The sequence below is a fragment of the Gopherus flavomarginatus genome, chromosome 2, assembly GCF_025201925.1.
Source record: "Gopherus flavomarginatus isolate rGopFla2 chromosome 2, rGopFla2.mat.asm, whole genome shotgun sequence".
NCBI lineage: Eukaryota > Metazoa > Chordata > Testudines > Testudinidae > Gopherus > Gopherus flavomarginatus.
This window is the reverse complement of record NC_066618.1, coordinates 269869059-269884433: the sequence shown is the minus strand read 5'-3', so window position 1 is coordinate 269884433 and position 15375 is coordinate 269869059. Positions and strand designations below refer to the sequence as shown.

Genomic DNA, 15375 nt, shown 5'->3' with positions numbered 1-15375 from the left:
CAGCAGCAGCCCAGATGTGCAGCCAGGCGGCCGGGCAGGTAAGGCACAGCTGGCTCTGGCTCTCCTTGGCACTGGTGCCGCTCTATGCCCAGCATCGCGCAGCCGAGCTCGCCGGGCGCTCGAGGGAGATCCGTTTAGCAGATGAGTTTCTCTCTCTGTCTCCCTGAAACAATCCTCCGGCTCTTGCCAGCCAGCGCCAGGCCAGCGGCACATCGCCGAATCCCTTCGTGCATTTCTATATATTTTAAAACGCCTCAGTACGATGTAATCCCGCCTTTAAAACTTTGCAGCGGGCTTGTGTTCCAGCAGGCGTTAATGCGCGGCATTGGGTTTTAAAACATTGTGATACTTCGGGGGAATTTTAACTCACTCCGGTAGACTTTTAGCCATTCCAGCTGCTTAACTTTTTAAGTAGGTCTGTTATTGCTACCAGGTACAAACAGAGTGGCAGCTTTGATGACCAGCTGGTTCATGCAAATATTTTAGAGAATAGTTATTTCCTATGTAGCCTTGGTTAATGGACATTCTTAAGTACAATACATGTACAACTTTCTCTTCCTCTCTAAAATCTCTGTAGATTTGTTTCCATATTGTTGGCATACAGTTCTTTATGTCAGAAAAGCAGAGGCTAACATCTCCAATTCTGTATGGGAGAGGTGCTATAGTTCTGGATAAAGTGTATGAGTTACTGGGATGCTCAATTTGCCTTTCCTCCCCTCCCCCCTTTCTTTTATGATTCATCAAATGTTGTCTGAGAGACAGGTGATAATGGTGTTAAAATGCTAAACACAATACTCCCCTGGATAGTTGAAAAGAAGACACATATAGTTACAATCCCAAATTTCAAAGCAACTGGATCTTATATTAATGTCTCATTATGGTAATAAATCAATCTTAGCATGAAACATGATCCTTCAGGCACTGTAATTTTAGGGCATATCTACAGCCCTTTCAAGTCATTGGGAGTTTTTCCATTGTCTTTAATGGGATTTGGATCAAGCCTTCAATGATCAATCAAATTTCAATTGGTGTAAAACCAATGCAAGGTAAACATATTTCAGGGATCATTATTATTTATTGTTAACCAGATGTATATCCTGCTGGGCTGCTTCTGTGTCTTTGTTAAGCTCTATCTGAGATGGATGCTTTGCTCTGAGCAAGTGCGGTCAGGAATGTCCCCTTGAATCTGTAAGGAAATTGTATGAAAGAAATACACTTAAAACTGGGTTGGTCCATTTCCCTCAAGTGGGCTGTCTTCTCTTCACCTTTGCTGTGTCTTTTAACATAGGAGACAGTGAGCTGCTGCTGGCAGCTGCAGGATGAAGTCGCCTCCCTGCTGCATGTCCCTTTCTTCCCAGACAACCGGACAGGAGCCAGGGGACAGCACATCGCTGGGTTCCTTGGAGTCCAGCGTCTTCTGCAGTGAAGAGGAGCAGGGGCCCTTGCTGCAGAAAGTTGACCCCTCCTTGGACTGTTTCATCATCAATGTGGGAGGCAGCCGCTTCGTACTGTCCCAGCAAACTCTGTCTTGCTACCCAGACACCCGGCTTGGGAAGCTGGCCGTGGTAGTGTCCGCTGCCCGGGATGTAGCCTCTAGCCTCCTGGAGCTCTGCGACGATGCCAACCTGGTGGAGAACGAGTATTTCTTCGACCGGAGCTCACAGGCATTTCGCTACATCCTGAATTATTACCAGACAGGAAGGTTGCATGTGATGGAGCAGCTGTGCGCTCTCTCCTTCCTGCAGGAGATCCAGTACTGGGGTCTGGACGAGCTCAGCATCGACTCCTGCTGCAGAGACAGGTGAGCACTGGGAAAAGGTGAGCACTGGGAAAATAATAACGTGGGCTGGATGCTCTCAGTATCAACTCCTGCTGCAGGGAAAGGCAGGCCCTGGGTTGTGAAGGGAAGAGAACCAGCAGTGTGGGTTGGAGGAATTCAGCATCAACTGCTCTTACAGGGGTAAATGGGTGCTGGGGAAGGAGCTGAGCTGCATAAACTCAGCACCAACTCCCACTACATGGACAAGTGGATATTGGACGGGGGAGGGAAAAGGCTGGAAGAGGTCAGTAGTGATTGTTCCCAGAGGGGAGGTTGGCACTGGGGGCAGGATAATGAGATTCAGTATGGGAGCAGTGGCTGGGCAAACGCTGCATTGACTTCTGCTAAAGGGACGGGTGGCACTGGGAGTTCTGGATGGGAGGAGGAGGAGGCAGAAGGAAATGACTCAGGGGGACAGACTGAGGCAGAAGTGACAGCAGATGAAAATGTTAAATAGGGACGAGGAGAAGGCAGAGAAGGTGGACATCTGTGACATTTGTGCTAGGATATTTTATTCTTTTAATTCTATTGGTTGTGGTTAATTTTGGTACTGGTTTATTTGTTAATATTGAAGTGTGGAGTGTTCTAAAAATGATAAATAAAAAATCCAAAATACTTACATTAAAATCATTATAATCAGATGAATGTGATACAAAAACCAGTGCACACCTGCACTACCTGACAGTCCAATAGTATTTATTCCAGAGTGGCTTCAAGGTGCTACTCAATTTCACTGATTTCTTAATCAATTTTCAGGCCAGAAAGGATCATTATGACCATCTAGTCTGATCTGCATAACACAGGCCATAGAATCACATCTAGTAATTCCTGCATCATGCCCTTATCCTGTGGCTGAGCTAGAACGTATTTTTAGAAAGCCTTCTCACCTTGATTTAAAGGCTGATGAAAATCCACCACATCCCTTGGTATGAGGCTTGACTATCAACAGAAATCAATAAATGTACTGACTACCAGCATGTATATATGGAAAAAAGGATTCTCTCATGTTTCTTGGTAATCTCCTTGTTTAAAGAAAATGTTCCATATATATGGCCCTGATTCAGCAAAGTATTTAGCACAAACTTAAAATCCATAATAACTACTCCACAAAGGTGGATAATTGCTTTGCTAATTCAGGACCTAAATGTTTAAATAAGGGGCAAATAGCAGATATAATAAAATAGGTTCTTGAGCTATTGGTATGTTTTGGACAAAGGATTATAAAGGTATAAAGGATCATATACCTCCCTTCTAAGCATTGCAACTATAAAGCAATGTAATAGAATTAAGTAAAATATTATTAGTAAAAATGACAAGATGGTTTAGAAACATAGGGCCTGATTCTGCCAGTCTTACATGAGCATCCCCTACTCTCACAGTTAGTCCCACTGATGTTAAGAGTAGAATTGTAGAATTGTAGGACTGAAGAGGACCTCGAGAGGTGATCTAGTCCAGTCCCCTGCACTCAAGGCAGGACTAAGTATTATCATTCTAGACCATCTCTGACAGGTGTTTGTCTAACCTGCTCTTAAAAACTTCCATTGATGAAGATTTCACACCTCCCTAGGCAACTTATTCCAGTGCCTAACCACTCTGACAATTAGGAAGCTTTTTTCCTAATGGGCAACCTAAATCACCCTTGCTGCAATTTAAGCCCATTGTTTCTTGCCTTTTCTCAGAGGTTAAGGAGAACAATTTTTCTCCCTCCTTCTTGTAACAACCTTTTATGTACTTGAAAACTGTTACCATGTCTTCTCTCTCTCTCTCTCTCTCTCTCTCTCTCTCTCACTCTCTCTTTCTTTATGTATATATATATATATATATATGAGGGGGAGGAGGAAAGAGAGGAGAAGGGAGGGAGAGAGAGCGAGAGAGGGAGGGAGGGAGGGGGAGAGAACACTCACATACAGGAACTCCTCACTTAACATTGTAATAATGTTCCTGAAAAATGCAATTTTAAGTGAAATGATGTTAAGCAAATCCAATTTCCCATAAGAATTAATGTAAATGAAGAGGTCAGGTTCCAGGGAAATTTTTTTCACCAGACAAAAGACTATATATATGGTCTTTTATACACACACACACACACACTATATGTTTTAAACAAACAATTTAATACTGGTACACAGAGATGATGATTGTGAAGCTTGGTTGAGGTGAAGGAGTCAGAGGGTGGGATATTTCCCAGGGAATGCCTTACTGCTAAATGAACTAGCAATTGACTGAGCCCTCAAGGGTTAATTCTCACAACACTCTACAAGGCAACAGGAAAGGAGGGAGGGCAGACAGAGACACACCCTGTGTGTGAGAGAAAAAAATGTGCATTTCCCCTTTAAGTAGCTGACCCCAGGCTTAAGTACACTGCCTTGTTAATTAAATCAGCTCGCTGAGACCTGAAATGGCAGCTACTGCCTAGAAGCTCCCTCTCTTCATAGTGTGTCTCCCCTGCTCTATGGAAGATGGGGTAAGCAGGGTGCAGGAGCAGGGGGTAGAAGGAGACACCCCAGAGGGGAAAGTAATCCAGTACGGTCTGGTAGGGCGTACCGGCAAGAGCCAGTACGATGTGCCGGACCGCATCGACTTCCACGGCGGGGATTGAAAGGGCTCTGAGCTCCCTGCTGCTGCGGGCAGCCCAGAGCCCTTTAAATCCTGGCTGCGGCTGGGACTTAAAGGGCTCAGAGCTCCCCGCGCCTGAGGGCAGCCCAGATCCCTTTAAATCCCGGCTGCAGCTGGGATTGAAAGGACTCAGAGCTCCGAGCTGCTGTGGGCAGCCCAGAGCCCTTTAAATCCCATCCGTGGCTGGGATTTAAAGGGCTTAGAGCTCTCTGTGGCTCGGGCAGCCCAGAGCCCTTTAAATCCTGCCTGCGGCTCCGGCAGCAGGGCTGAGGCCGGGATTTAAAGGGCTCAGAGCTCCCAACTGCTGTGGGCAACCCAGAGCTCTTTGAATCCCAGCCACGGCTCTGGTGGCCGGGCTGCGGCCAGGATTTAAAGGGCTCCGGGCTTCCTGCAGCGGCGGGGAGCTCTGGGCCCTTTAAATCCCTGCCCCAGCCCTGCAAAGCTCGGGGTTCCCCCTGGCGGCCAGAACCCCGAGCCCTTTAATTTGCCCCTGAGCCCGGGGGGGCTTCCAGCCACCTCTGCAGCTGGGAGCCCCTGGTTGATTTAAAGGCTCTGGATCTCCCAGCCACAGCTAGTTCCCCAGGGCCTTTAAATCTTGAGAGGCCACGCCTCTTCCGGATGAGGCCACACCCCTCTCGGGACTCCAGCAGTACCAATAAGTCTTGTAAGTTACTTTCACCCCGAGACACCTGACATTAGCTCCCATTTCCCCCCCCCTGTACAGCAAGCAGGAGTCTCTGGGAGCAGAGTTACCAAGGGGGGGGTGCACAAGTGGGGCAATTTTCCCTAGGCCCCAAACCCCGCAGGGGCCCCACGAGCCCTCGCCCGGTGGCGCTCCGGGTCTTTGGTGGCATTTCTGAGGTGGGGTGGCCCTTTAGTGGTGTCAAAGATGCAGAGCGACTGAAGGGCCTCCCGCCGCCAAAATGCCACCAAAGACCCAGACGGCCACCAGGTGAGTACAAGCGCCGCAGCACCCCCGCTTTGCCCCAGGCCCCCTGAATCCTTGGGCAGCCCCACCTGGGAGCAGCTCCACGGCAGAGAGCAGGAGCACCCCTTGGCAGTGCAGGGAGGGACAGCTGCTGCACTGGGAACTTAGAGGAGTGGGGAGCTGATGGTGGGGCTGTTGGTCCACCCTGGTTCCAACCATCCACCAGCTAGCTGCAATGGGTTGCTCTTCCTGCAAGCTGCTCTTCTTGCAAAACAGGCAGCTGCCAAATGACTTTAAACGCATTTCACAACTTTAAACGAGCATGTTCCCTAATTGATCAGCAATTTAACATCGAAATAACATTAACCGGGACGACTTTAAGTGAGGAGTTCCTGTATCTGAAGCTTTGTGGTATCAGGCACATATTTATATCTTTGTTCTGGGGCATAATTTCCCAAACTGTAGGCCTGCTCTTGGCGCATTCAAAACTCTCATTGATATGAATGAGCACCATAGGAACGTAATGGTTATGTAGATGTGCTCTGTGGCCTTAACTCAGCAAATCACTTTATCACATGTTTGAAGTTAAGGAAGAGCTTATGTCCTTTCCTGTATCAGGACATATCAAATTCCCTTTAGGAAGATTTACTCTGGTTGTAGGGGGGGGTTTCATGTGAAAGGCAGTTTCCATAACAGTGCAAAAATTGTCATTCAAGTTTTATATTTTGGGTTGGATTTCCTCGGCAGGTACTTCAGGAGGAAGGAACTGAGTGAAGCCTTGGATATCAAGAAAGATGCAGAAGAGCTGGATGCCCAGGATGAGGAAGAGGATTTCTCCGGAAGTCTCTGTCCCAATGTCAGGCAGAGGCTCTGGGAGATGCTGGAGAAGCCTCGCTCTTCTGTAGCTGCCAGGACTTTTGGCACCCTCTCTATGGCCTTTGTTGTCGTGTCCATTGCCAATATGGCCTTGATTTCTGTGGAGCTGAGCTGGTTGGCGCCCCCACTACTGGACGCCCTGGAGTATGTGTGCATTGTCTGGTTCACAGCAGAGTTTGCCCTGCGGCTCCTGTGCACACGGGATCGGTGCCGCTTCCTGAGGAGCGTGGCAAACATCATAGACCTGCTGGCCATTTTACCCTTCTACATCACCCTGCTGGTGGAGAGCATGTGCGATGGGGAGAGCTCTCAAGAGCTGGAGAATGTGGGGCGTATCGTCCAGGTGCTGAGGCTGCTCAGAGCTCTGCGTATGTTGAAGCTGGGCAGACATTCCACAGGTACCTTTAGCTCATGGATTTAACACAATATTGATTCTGGGGTTTCATAAGCCATAAGAGGTCAAAAGAAATTAACCAAGCAAGTTAAACGTACAGACCCATAGTAACCCTTACAGACTATCCAAGGTGCTGTTGCCTCAGTAATAAAACTGAATCTGCATAGAAGGGATGGAAGGAAATTACCTGTTGGTCAAATACACTAGGTACGTACTCAGGGTGGCAAGTCTCTCGCTGCTCCTGCCACTGCGACTACACTTCAATTTTAGTGCACTAGCTAGCAGAGCTAGCATGGGAATGGAATTGACACCTGCAGCTCCAAGTGTAGTCGCCTATGACGGCTCCTAGTGGTAATTCCCCAGGTTTGTAATGACGATTGTTGACATCAGATAACTTCACTTTGAAATTTGGGGTCACACCTTTCTATCTTTCATATGTTTATTTAAAAACCATTCAGGAAATTATCATCCTATTGGTTTAGCATCATCTGTCTCTCTCCCATATAGAGTTTAGTGATTTCTTGTCACAGAAAGGGAAAATTTGAATTAATCTTATCAAAACTTGATAACTCTCCTAGGCTAAGAGTGAAGTATTACTTCACCATTAAAACTGAAAATAGTAGTCCATTTCTTTAGCATACAGAATTAGATGCCACCTAACTACACATGAAAGCAGCTCCAAAGAGCTTAAATGCCAGTGGTGATAATTGCATACTTTTTGCTATTTAAGTTTTACCAGTCGCGAAGGCTCAGAGCAGTAAATCAAAAACTGCAGCTCGCTATAATTTGAATGTTGTCGGAAACAGTTCTCGTCTTCTGGCAGAGCAGGCGCTGCTGTTACCATAAACCTAGTAAATCAGAATGGAAATATACACTGTACAAATCTGGAGCCTGTTTCCTGCTAGTTAAAGATGACAAAATGGTGAGGGTTTTTCATTTTGATTCTAACACATACATAAACATAGTCATTAATATGGAAAGTTCTGCACACAGAGGGGATCATCCATAATCACATCTCCCCCTCCCACCTAGAAGCAAAGTCACCTACCTGTATGACATCATCCCTGGAATATTGTGGAGACCCCTTTGCAAAGTTGGGATCCACTCCAGGGGAGTGGATGGGGACGGGGCAGGCTGGGGGAAGGGACGGGTTAGTCCTGCTGTGCGTAGCAGGGTCTGGCTGAGGAATGCTCACTATGCCCTGCACATTTTGTGAAGAAATGACAGATCCAAACTATTCCTGTGGGCGGAGGTGATAAAGACAGATAGGACACAACGATGCCTCTGCACAAGCTGAGCTATGTTTGGGGAAGTGATGTGGTCATAAAGGGGACATAAAGCAGGCTGTGAAGGCTGAGCAGTTGGATTTGATACACCTGTTCAACCTAGCACTTCCCCGGCACAGGCCTAGTGGCACACAGGGCCAGGACCACTGCTCTGTCTCACCTAGACTCACCGTTATTGGCACCCCTCGTGCTACTGGCAGTGCTACCAAGACTCCCCAGCACCTACAGTGAAGTTATTGCAGTCCTCCGCACAGGAGGAAGGCAGGACTCCCTAAGGCCTTTCTGCTCAACTTCAATGTGCTTGTGCTGGAGCAACCATGGTTTGGCTTGGCCAGATAAATAATTTGAGAAGAATTGCTTTCATATGGTAAGAAATTACAAAACTTGCACAGCCCCTGACACTTATGATCACTTATTGTGTGCCCTTTAACTTGTGTTTGGCTAAAGCATATCTTCCAAAAAAGCATCAACCCTTGATCTGAAGACATCAAGAGATGAATCTACCACTTTCCTTCATAGTTTCATCCAATAACTAAATCACCCTCACAATAAAAATGTGTGCCTTCTTTCCAGTTTGAAGTTGTCTGGCTTTGACTTGCAGCCACTGGTTCTTCTTATGCCTTTCTCTGCCAGATTAAAAAGCCATTTAGTACCTGGTGTTTGCTCCCTACGAAGATACTTATACATTGCAATCAAGTCACCACTTGATCTTCTATTTGCTAAATGAAACAGGCTGAGCTCTTTAAGTCTGTAAGGCACTTTTTCCATCCCGCAGATCATTTTAGTGGCTTATTTCTTCATCTTCTCCAATTTTTCAACATTTTTTTTAAATATAGACACCAGAACTATGTACAGTATTCCAGTATCAGTCTCACCAATGCCATATACAGAGGTAAAACCACCTCTCTGCACCTACTCACTACAGCCCGATTTATAAATCCAGCAAACAAAAACATGGGGAGAGAGCCCTGAAATTCACTAATGCTTTCAAAAAAAGCAATGCTGACAGAATTTGACTTGTAACACTTCCCCTCTGGGTCACTGAGAAACTAATTACTCAATCATCCCTTCTAGCTGTTAGTGTTGCAAGGTGCTGAATGCCACTAACTTCCTTGCAAATTGAGGGTCTTCAGGTCTGGTCCTTAGGCCTGGTCTATGTGCAGCTTTTGTACCATTATAACTATATTGAGTGATATAGTTAAAAGTGATACATCCCCTAGTGTGGATGAATTTATACCAGTATAAAGGTGCTTATATGGTACTGCTTATTCCCCTAAATTTACAGGAGTATGCTATACCAGTATGAACACCTAAACCAACATAGTTATAGTGCTACAAAAACTGTGTGTAGACAAGCCCTTTAGTTAGGTAGGATGGAGGAAAAGAAAAAATCTCTAAAAACCAAGGAGCCCATTTGCACTCTCTGAAGTGCAGGCATTAAACCAGGGGCTTTGTGTGTGCACTGGAAAATAGAGATTGGCCCAAAAGCAACAAGAAATCTTAAACACATTTATGTCTCAAACTCCCAGAGACTCCAATGGCTGTCTGAGACCTGCAAAAATGTATGAGTTCAACCTTAGTTTCCAACATTATTTGGTTTAGTGGGAGCTCAGTGGAGGTAATTTGTAAGCATTGCATTTCTCCCCCTCAGTAAGAAAAACAATATTAATTATTTGAAAAAAACAGTAAGAGAAACACTTTTTCGGAAATCATAAAATCCTCAGTGATCAAGATATAATACAGAGATCCAAATTATCATAAATGGCTTTAGAGGATGCCTTGTTTTGTGGATATATTTTGTTTTTCACTTGTGTGCGTGTGGCGTTTCTTCCTTTGCACTGTTATTGTATTTGCTTTTTCACCCCTGCACTGGCCAGCCCAGGGGCACTGCATACCCTAGAGGGAGAGGGGCAAAGATCTACCATATGTGCACACTTATCTTTGTCCTGTGCAAGTCTCTGCGCACTCATGCTCCCTCTCCCTACCCACTCAGCTTTTGCATAAGGGTGCAAGTGAAGCAAAGGGGTTTGTGAAGTTGGACAAAGGTGATCTCCTTATGCCTGATCCCAACCCCCAAATTGAATGGATCATTTCCCTCATAACAAGTTACTCCAAGTACATTGTAATTGAAGGGATGTACCTGGCAGAGCTGGCAGTAACCAGCATAAGAGAGGAAGGCATGAGATGTGTATCTCCCACTCCTATCTTCGCATCTTCCCACTCACTCTAATATGATTCATGATCAGCCCCTTATTAATTCGTATACTGGACACCAATATCTATTCTTTTCCATTTCAAAATAGGGACCATAAATCAGAGACCTCTGTGTTTTATTTCTTGAAAAATCATGTTTTTCCAGTGGTTCTCCAAACAGCATTGCCTCCTCATAAAAGCATTCCTGAGGTAGAAACATAAAACACAAAGTGTCTAGCTTTCCGAACAAGTGCTTCTTAACAGAGGTATGAAGACAGTTACATGGATCAACCTACTGACAGGATTTTTTGTGTTCCAGGCTTGCGATCTCTTGGGATGACTATTGCACAGTGCTATGAAGAGGTTGGCCTGCTGCTGCTTTTTCTTTCTGTGGGAATATCTATATTTTCCACGGTGGAGTATTTTGTTGAACAAGGTGTCCCTGGCACAACTTTCACAAGTGTGCCCTGTGCATGGTGGTGGGCAACTACTTCCATGACAACCGTTGGTTATGGCGACATTAGACCAGACACTACCACTGGCAAGGTAGTGGCCTTTATGTGTATATTATCGGGAATATTGGTCTTGGCTTTGCCTATAGCTATAATAAATGACCGTTTTTCTGCTTGTTATTTTACACTGAAGATAAAGGAGGCTGCTCTTCGACAGCGTGAAGCTTTAAAGAAGCTCACAAAGAACACATCCACTGACTCAAATATCAATGTTAATTTGCGAGACATATATGCTCGCAGTATCATGGATATGTTACGGTTAAGAAGCAGAGAGAGAGCAAGCACCAGGAGCAGTGGTGGAGATGATTTTTGGTTTTGACTTTATAAAATCTTGTATAACATACAGAATACTTCAAGGTGTAGTAGTGAACGGTAGGACAGCTGCATTTTACATTATTCGCTCTTGCAATTTTATTTTCTTGGTGTGTTTAAGATAACTAGTGTAGGCCAAAGGCATAACTCAAAAGCTGGGAACTCTCAACAAGCTTTGAAACTAATTTTCAAAATTAGTTCTTGAAATGGAAAAATATAGGGGACCCATGAAAGTAAATCATGAGCCAAATCTTTGTCTATGAATCTCATGTCTTTGCTAACATACAGTAATAAAGTTTTACACTCTTCCTGCCCCCGCTCAAAAAAAAAAACAGAGGGAGGAGGCTTTTGGTGGAAAGGATGAGGAAATTAAAAATACTTGAAAAGAAAGAAGCTTAAGGAGTGAAGCACTGGTGACATTTCTGATGGCTTTTACATTATGTATTATTGTTTGTAGACGTAAACAAGAGTCAACGGGCTGATCCTTGTCCCCATTCTGGCCTCCATCTGCTACAATATCAGTGGCATGGAGGGACCACAACAGGCTGAGGGAGAATTTTCCCCAGTTCAGGAGTAGCATAGAGCTAGCATAAGCAGGCACCCTCACATGCCCCAGTGTAGGGCACATGCTTATGCCAGGACTGGCGATGAAAAGAGGTATGGCTGTGGTGCTCTATATTATACAGATTCTGGGTTGCTGTACAGTCCATAGGCAGCCATCGAAAATCAGCCATAAGTTAGAGCAGCCTCTTGGGATACTGTAACTTACATCAGGGTCTGTATCCGTATCTGCAGCACAAAACTGGCTTTTGTTTCACTCCCCCCAGGGCTGTTCCTTGTGTATTGTGCTATGAAGAGACACTGCCTGGAAGCTATCATGGAGTTTGAGACAAATGTTGCCTTTATTTGTCTATATAAGCACTTTTCTCAGTTTTGAGGGGACACTGGATTTAAAAATCCTGTATTTAGAAACTGAGGCATCAAAAATTCCAGGGGAAGAATTTAGTTTATTTTAATTAACTGAGTCTTTGCCAGGTTGACATCAGAAAATGCAGAAGTTCTCTTTTTAATCACAGAGGAAATAAGACACTTGTTTCAGCTTAGCCCATAGAAATCAGTAGGAGTTTTGGGTGGCTCAGGTCTAAATAAGTTAATAGTTCTCACTGGGGCATTAGAGCAATCCTGAATGAAATACATGCATATCCCCTCCTCCCAAAAAAACCCAAACATTATGGAATGCTCATATGTTGTATACAGATCTTTTTGGGTGTGGGAGGGTGGGTTATAGGTCTAGTTAGACAACAAAAAAAATCAAAACTTTCCTTAGTTTCCCCCAATATGCTTTTTAGCAAAATGGAGTGTTGCTTAAATCTAATTTGTATTGCCTAAGGGACAATGTACCTGTAGAAATAACTTACCGATATGATAAACTAAATCAGAAGCTTCAACTTCCCTGATTTCTTAATTCTTATGGATAACACAAGCACAAGTGTAGGCACCAGTTTACTGCATGTGTTTGAAATAAAATCAAACAAAGACATAAAAACAACCTTATAGTAACTGCAGCTACTCTGACTTGCTGCATTATTCAGGACACCTAAACAAAATTTGCTTTTAGGACATATAAATGGATGAACAAAGTTGCTTTTAAGAAACATTAAATAACTCCTATTTTTAATTATTAATATGAGTATCTTGCCATTGAACAAAAACTATATTACAAGATTGTACAGCTGTGTCAGAAAACAATTACAGAGCTCCATCATGCATGCAACTCTAATAAAAATTCAACACAAAACTTAACCATTTCCTATTAGTTCTGCCCAGCAATTTGGCTTTGGAACAATCTAACAAGTCTGTTGGGCTACTGGTTCCAACAGGAACCAGCTGGCAAGATTGCGTCTGATCCTGCTTCAAGTGAAATGGACTAGATGCAGAAAGTACTGGGTGAGGTTCTATGGCCCATTATGTGAAGTGACAGATGTGATGATTATAAAGGTCCCGTCTGGCCTAAAAAACTATTGGATCTTGCTGCTTGCCATACTTAGAATAGACGTGTATAGCTTAAATCTGGTATGCTGCCACCAGCCAGAAGTCTGTGTCTGGCACACTTCTGTTCCCCCAAAACCTTCTCTGGAGAACCCAAGACCCAAACCCTTTGGGTCTTAAAACAAGGAGAAATTAGCCATCCCCCTCCTTTTCCCCCCAGACTCTCCCTTCCCTGGGTTGCCTTGAGAGGCTTACACAGATCCAAACTCCTTGGATCTTAAAACAAAGAGGAATTAACCATCCCCCCTCTTTTTCCCCCCACCAATCCCTGGTGAGTTTAGACTCAGTCCCTTGGATTCTAAAACAAGGAAAAGTCAATCAGGTTCTTAAAAAGAAAGCTTTTAATTAAAGAAAGAAAAGGTAAAAATTATCTCTGTAAAATCAGGATGGAAAATGCTTTACAGGGTACTCAGATTCATATAGACTAGAGGTACTCCCCCCACAGCCTGAGATTCAAAGTTACCACAAACAGAGGTAAAAATCCTTCCAGCAAAAAGACACATTTACAAGTTAAGAAAACAAACATAAGACTAATCCGCCTTGCCTGGCTATTACTTACTACTTTGAAACATAAATGACTGATTCAGAAAGATTGGAGAACCTGGAATGATGTCCTGTTCCTCTCAGTCCCGAGAGCTAACAACGAACCAAACAAAAAGCACAAACAAAGACTTCCCTCCACCAAGATTTGAAAGTATCTTGTCCCCCTATTGGTCCTCTGGTCAGGTGTCAGCCAGGTTCCCTGAGCTTCTTAACCCTTTACAGGTAAAAGAGACATTAACCCTTAACCATCTGTTTATGACAGGAGGGAATCCATTCCATGTAAGCTTGCACACTGTACAGGGGCCCACTGAATGAGGTAGGAGATTGGGAAGAAAAGATAGGGCAGCAGTAATTAGGTACAAGGGGGAAGCGAGATTTGCTCTCCCTTTGCCAGCAGGGGATTTTCATGTGCAGGGAAAAACGGACGATGTTTGCACAGTTGACCTCTCTCTGAATTCTTGTTGGGGGAAGGGAGTTTTTATCTGCAGCCTATACTGAATTCTCTCAAAAAAGACTTACTGGAAAGGTGTGCTGGGCATAATGACTGTGCACCTTCTCCAGGCAGAGTTTTAATTTCTCTCTCAGAATATCTGTTGCTGACTTCTTTCCCCTAATCTAGTGATAAAGGTTCCTTTAAATGCCCATGGTGAAGTCAGACATAAAAACTTACCAAATAGCTCTTCCCAGGTAACCATGCCGTCATTTTCAGTAGGTAACCACTCCTACTTCAAAATTCTGGAGTTCGCCAGTCATGTCAATTGCACAGTGTCTTGTTATCAAGGCATATGTCAATAAGATTATGGGTGGAGGCTATCAAAAGTCAATTCTGAATTGATCTTCAAGACAGATCTTCAAGACAAAAAGACTAGAGCACTAGCCCTCTCTATCAGTGAACACTACAAGATAATGCAACTGTAAAATGTAAAAATATTCCCTGTTCTTAAAAAAACAGATACTGAAAATAGCTCAATCCCCATTTAGGCACCATAATCAGTGGCAAGATTTGCAAAGAAGCTCAGCATGTTGAGAGCTAAGGTTTTTTAAAAATCTGGCCATAAATGTCACGATGGGAGCTACTAGGTTTCTGAGGACAGTAAAGCATCTGGCCCACAATGGAGAATGCTTCTGGAGCCAGTAAGATCTCTAAAATTCCAATTACCTTTATAAGTGCAATCACTGTAAAATGCTTTTCATTTTCGGTCTTGATTTAGCCAATACTCGATCATGACCTGGGTGCCGGGGAGCCCAATGAGATTGCTCCATTGGGGCAACCTGCAAAGAATGGGGCAGACAATGCCCAAAACTGGTGGCTATTCCAGTGCATAGCTAGCCACCAAGCTAACAACAAAAGAGCTTCTACAATATCTTACTAGCTACCCAGAGGCCAAAAATACTGTTCCCTTAAAGCAATCCAGCCTTGGGTTTCCTCCCAGACAGTCAAGTCAAATATGATGAGGATTACTAAAAATCTTGTTCATCATATAAAAAGTTCTATCAATCCCAAAGGATCGGACACATTACCCACCAGGTCAATCAATATTTCAGACATGCACACTTATAGTCAATTCTTATTAAATAAACTAAAATTTATTTGAAAAGAGAGAGAGTATTGGTTACAAGGTTATTATACATACTGACATTAATAGAGTCCTTAGATCATTTTCATAGTAGAGATAGTGAGCTCTGGAATTACAGAGTCCTTTGTCTATGTGTATTTCATAGATTCCAAGCCAGAAGCGACCCTGTGATCATCTGCTGTGCCCTTCTGTATAACACAGGCCTTAGAGCTGCCCCCAAAATAATTGCTATTTGAATTAGAGCATATCTTTAAAAAAAATCTTACCTTG

General features: G+C 44.1%; 1 protein-coding gene across 1 annotated transcript; it reads left to right on the top strand.

Moving 5' to 3' along the window:
* The first annotated feature begins 1319 nt into the window (after positions 1-1319).
* On the top strand, positions 1320-11292 carry KCNV1 (potassium voltage-gated channel modifier subfamily V member 1). Its single transcript, XM_050939790.1, has 3 exons — positions 1320-1801; positions 6111-6637; positions 10432-11292. Exons 1-3 carry the CDS (start codon positions 1320-1322, stop codon positions 10941-10943), a joined length of 1521 nt encoding a protein of 506 aa, XP_050795747.1. The 3' UTR covers positions 10944-11292.
* Positions 11293-15375: the final 4083 nt, after the last annotated feature.

What these genes read in the sequence shown, in the direction of transcription:
- KCNV1 (XM_050939790.1), top strand. Translation starts at nt 1,320, where the DNA reads ATGAAGTCGCCTCCCTGCTGCATGTCCCTTTCTTCCCAGACAACCGGA. An exon ending in GACTCCTGCTGCAGAGACAG is followed by an intron (nt 1,802 to 6,110) that starts GTGAGCACTGGG and finishes TTTCCTCGGCAG; the next exon opens with GTACTTCAGGAGGAAGGAAC. An exon ending in GCTGGGCAGACATTCCACAG is followed by an intron (nt 6,638 to 10,431) that starts GTACCTTTAGCT and finishes TTTGTGTTCCAG; the next exon opens with GCTTGCGATCTCTTGGGATG.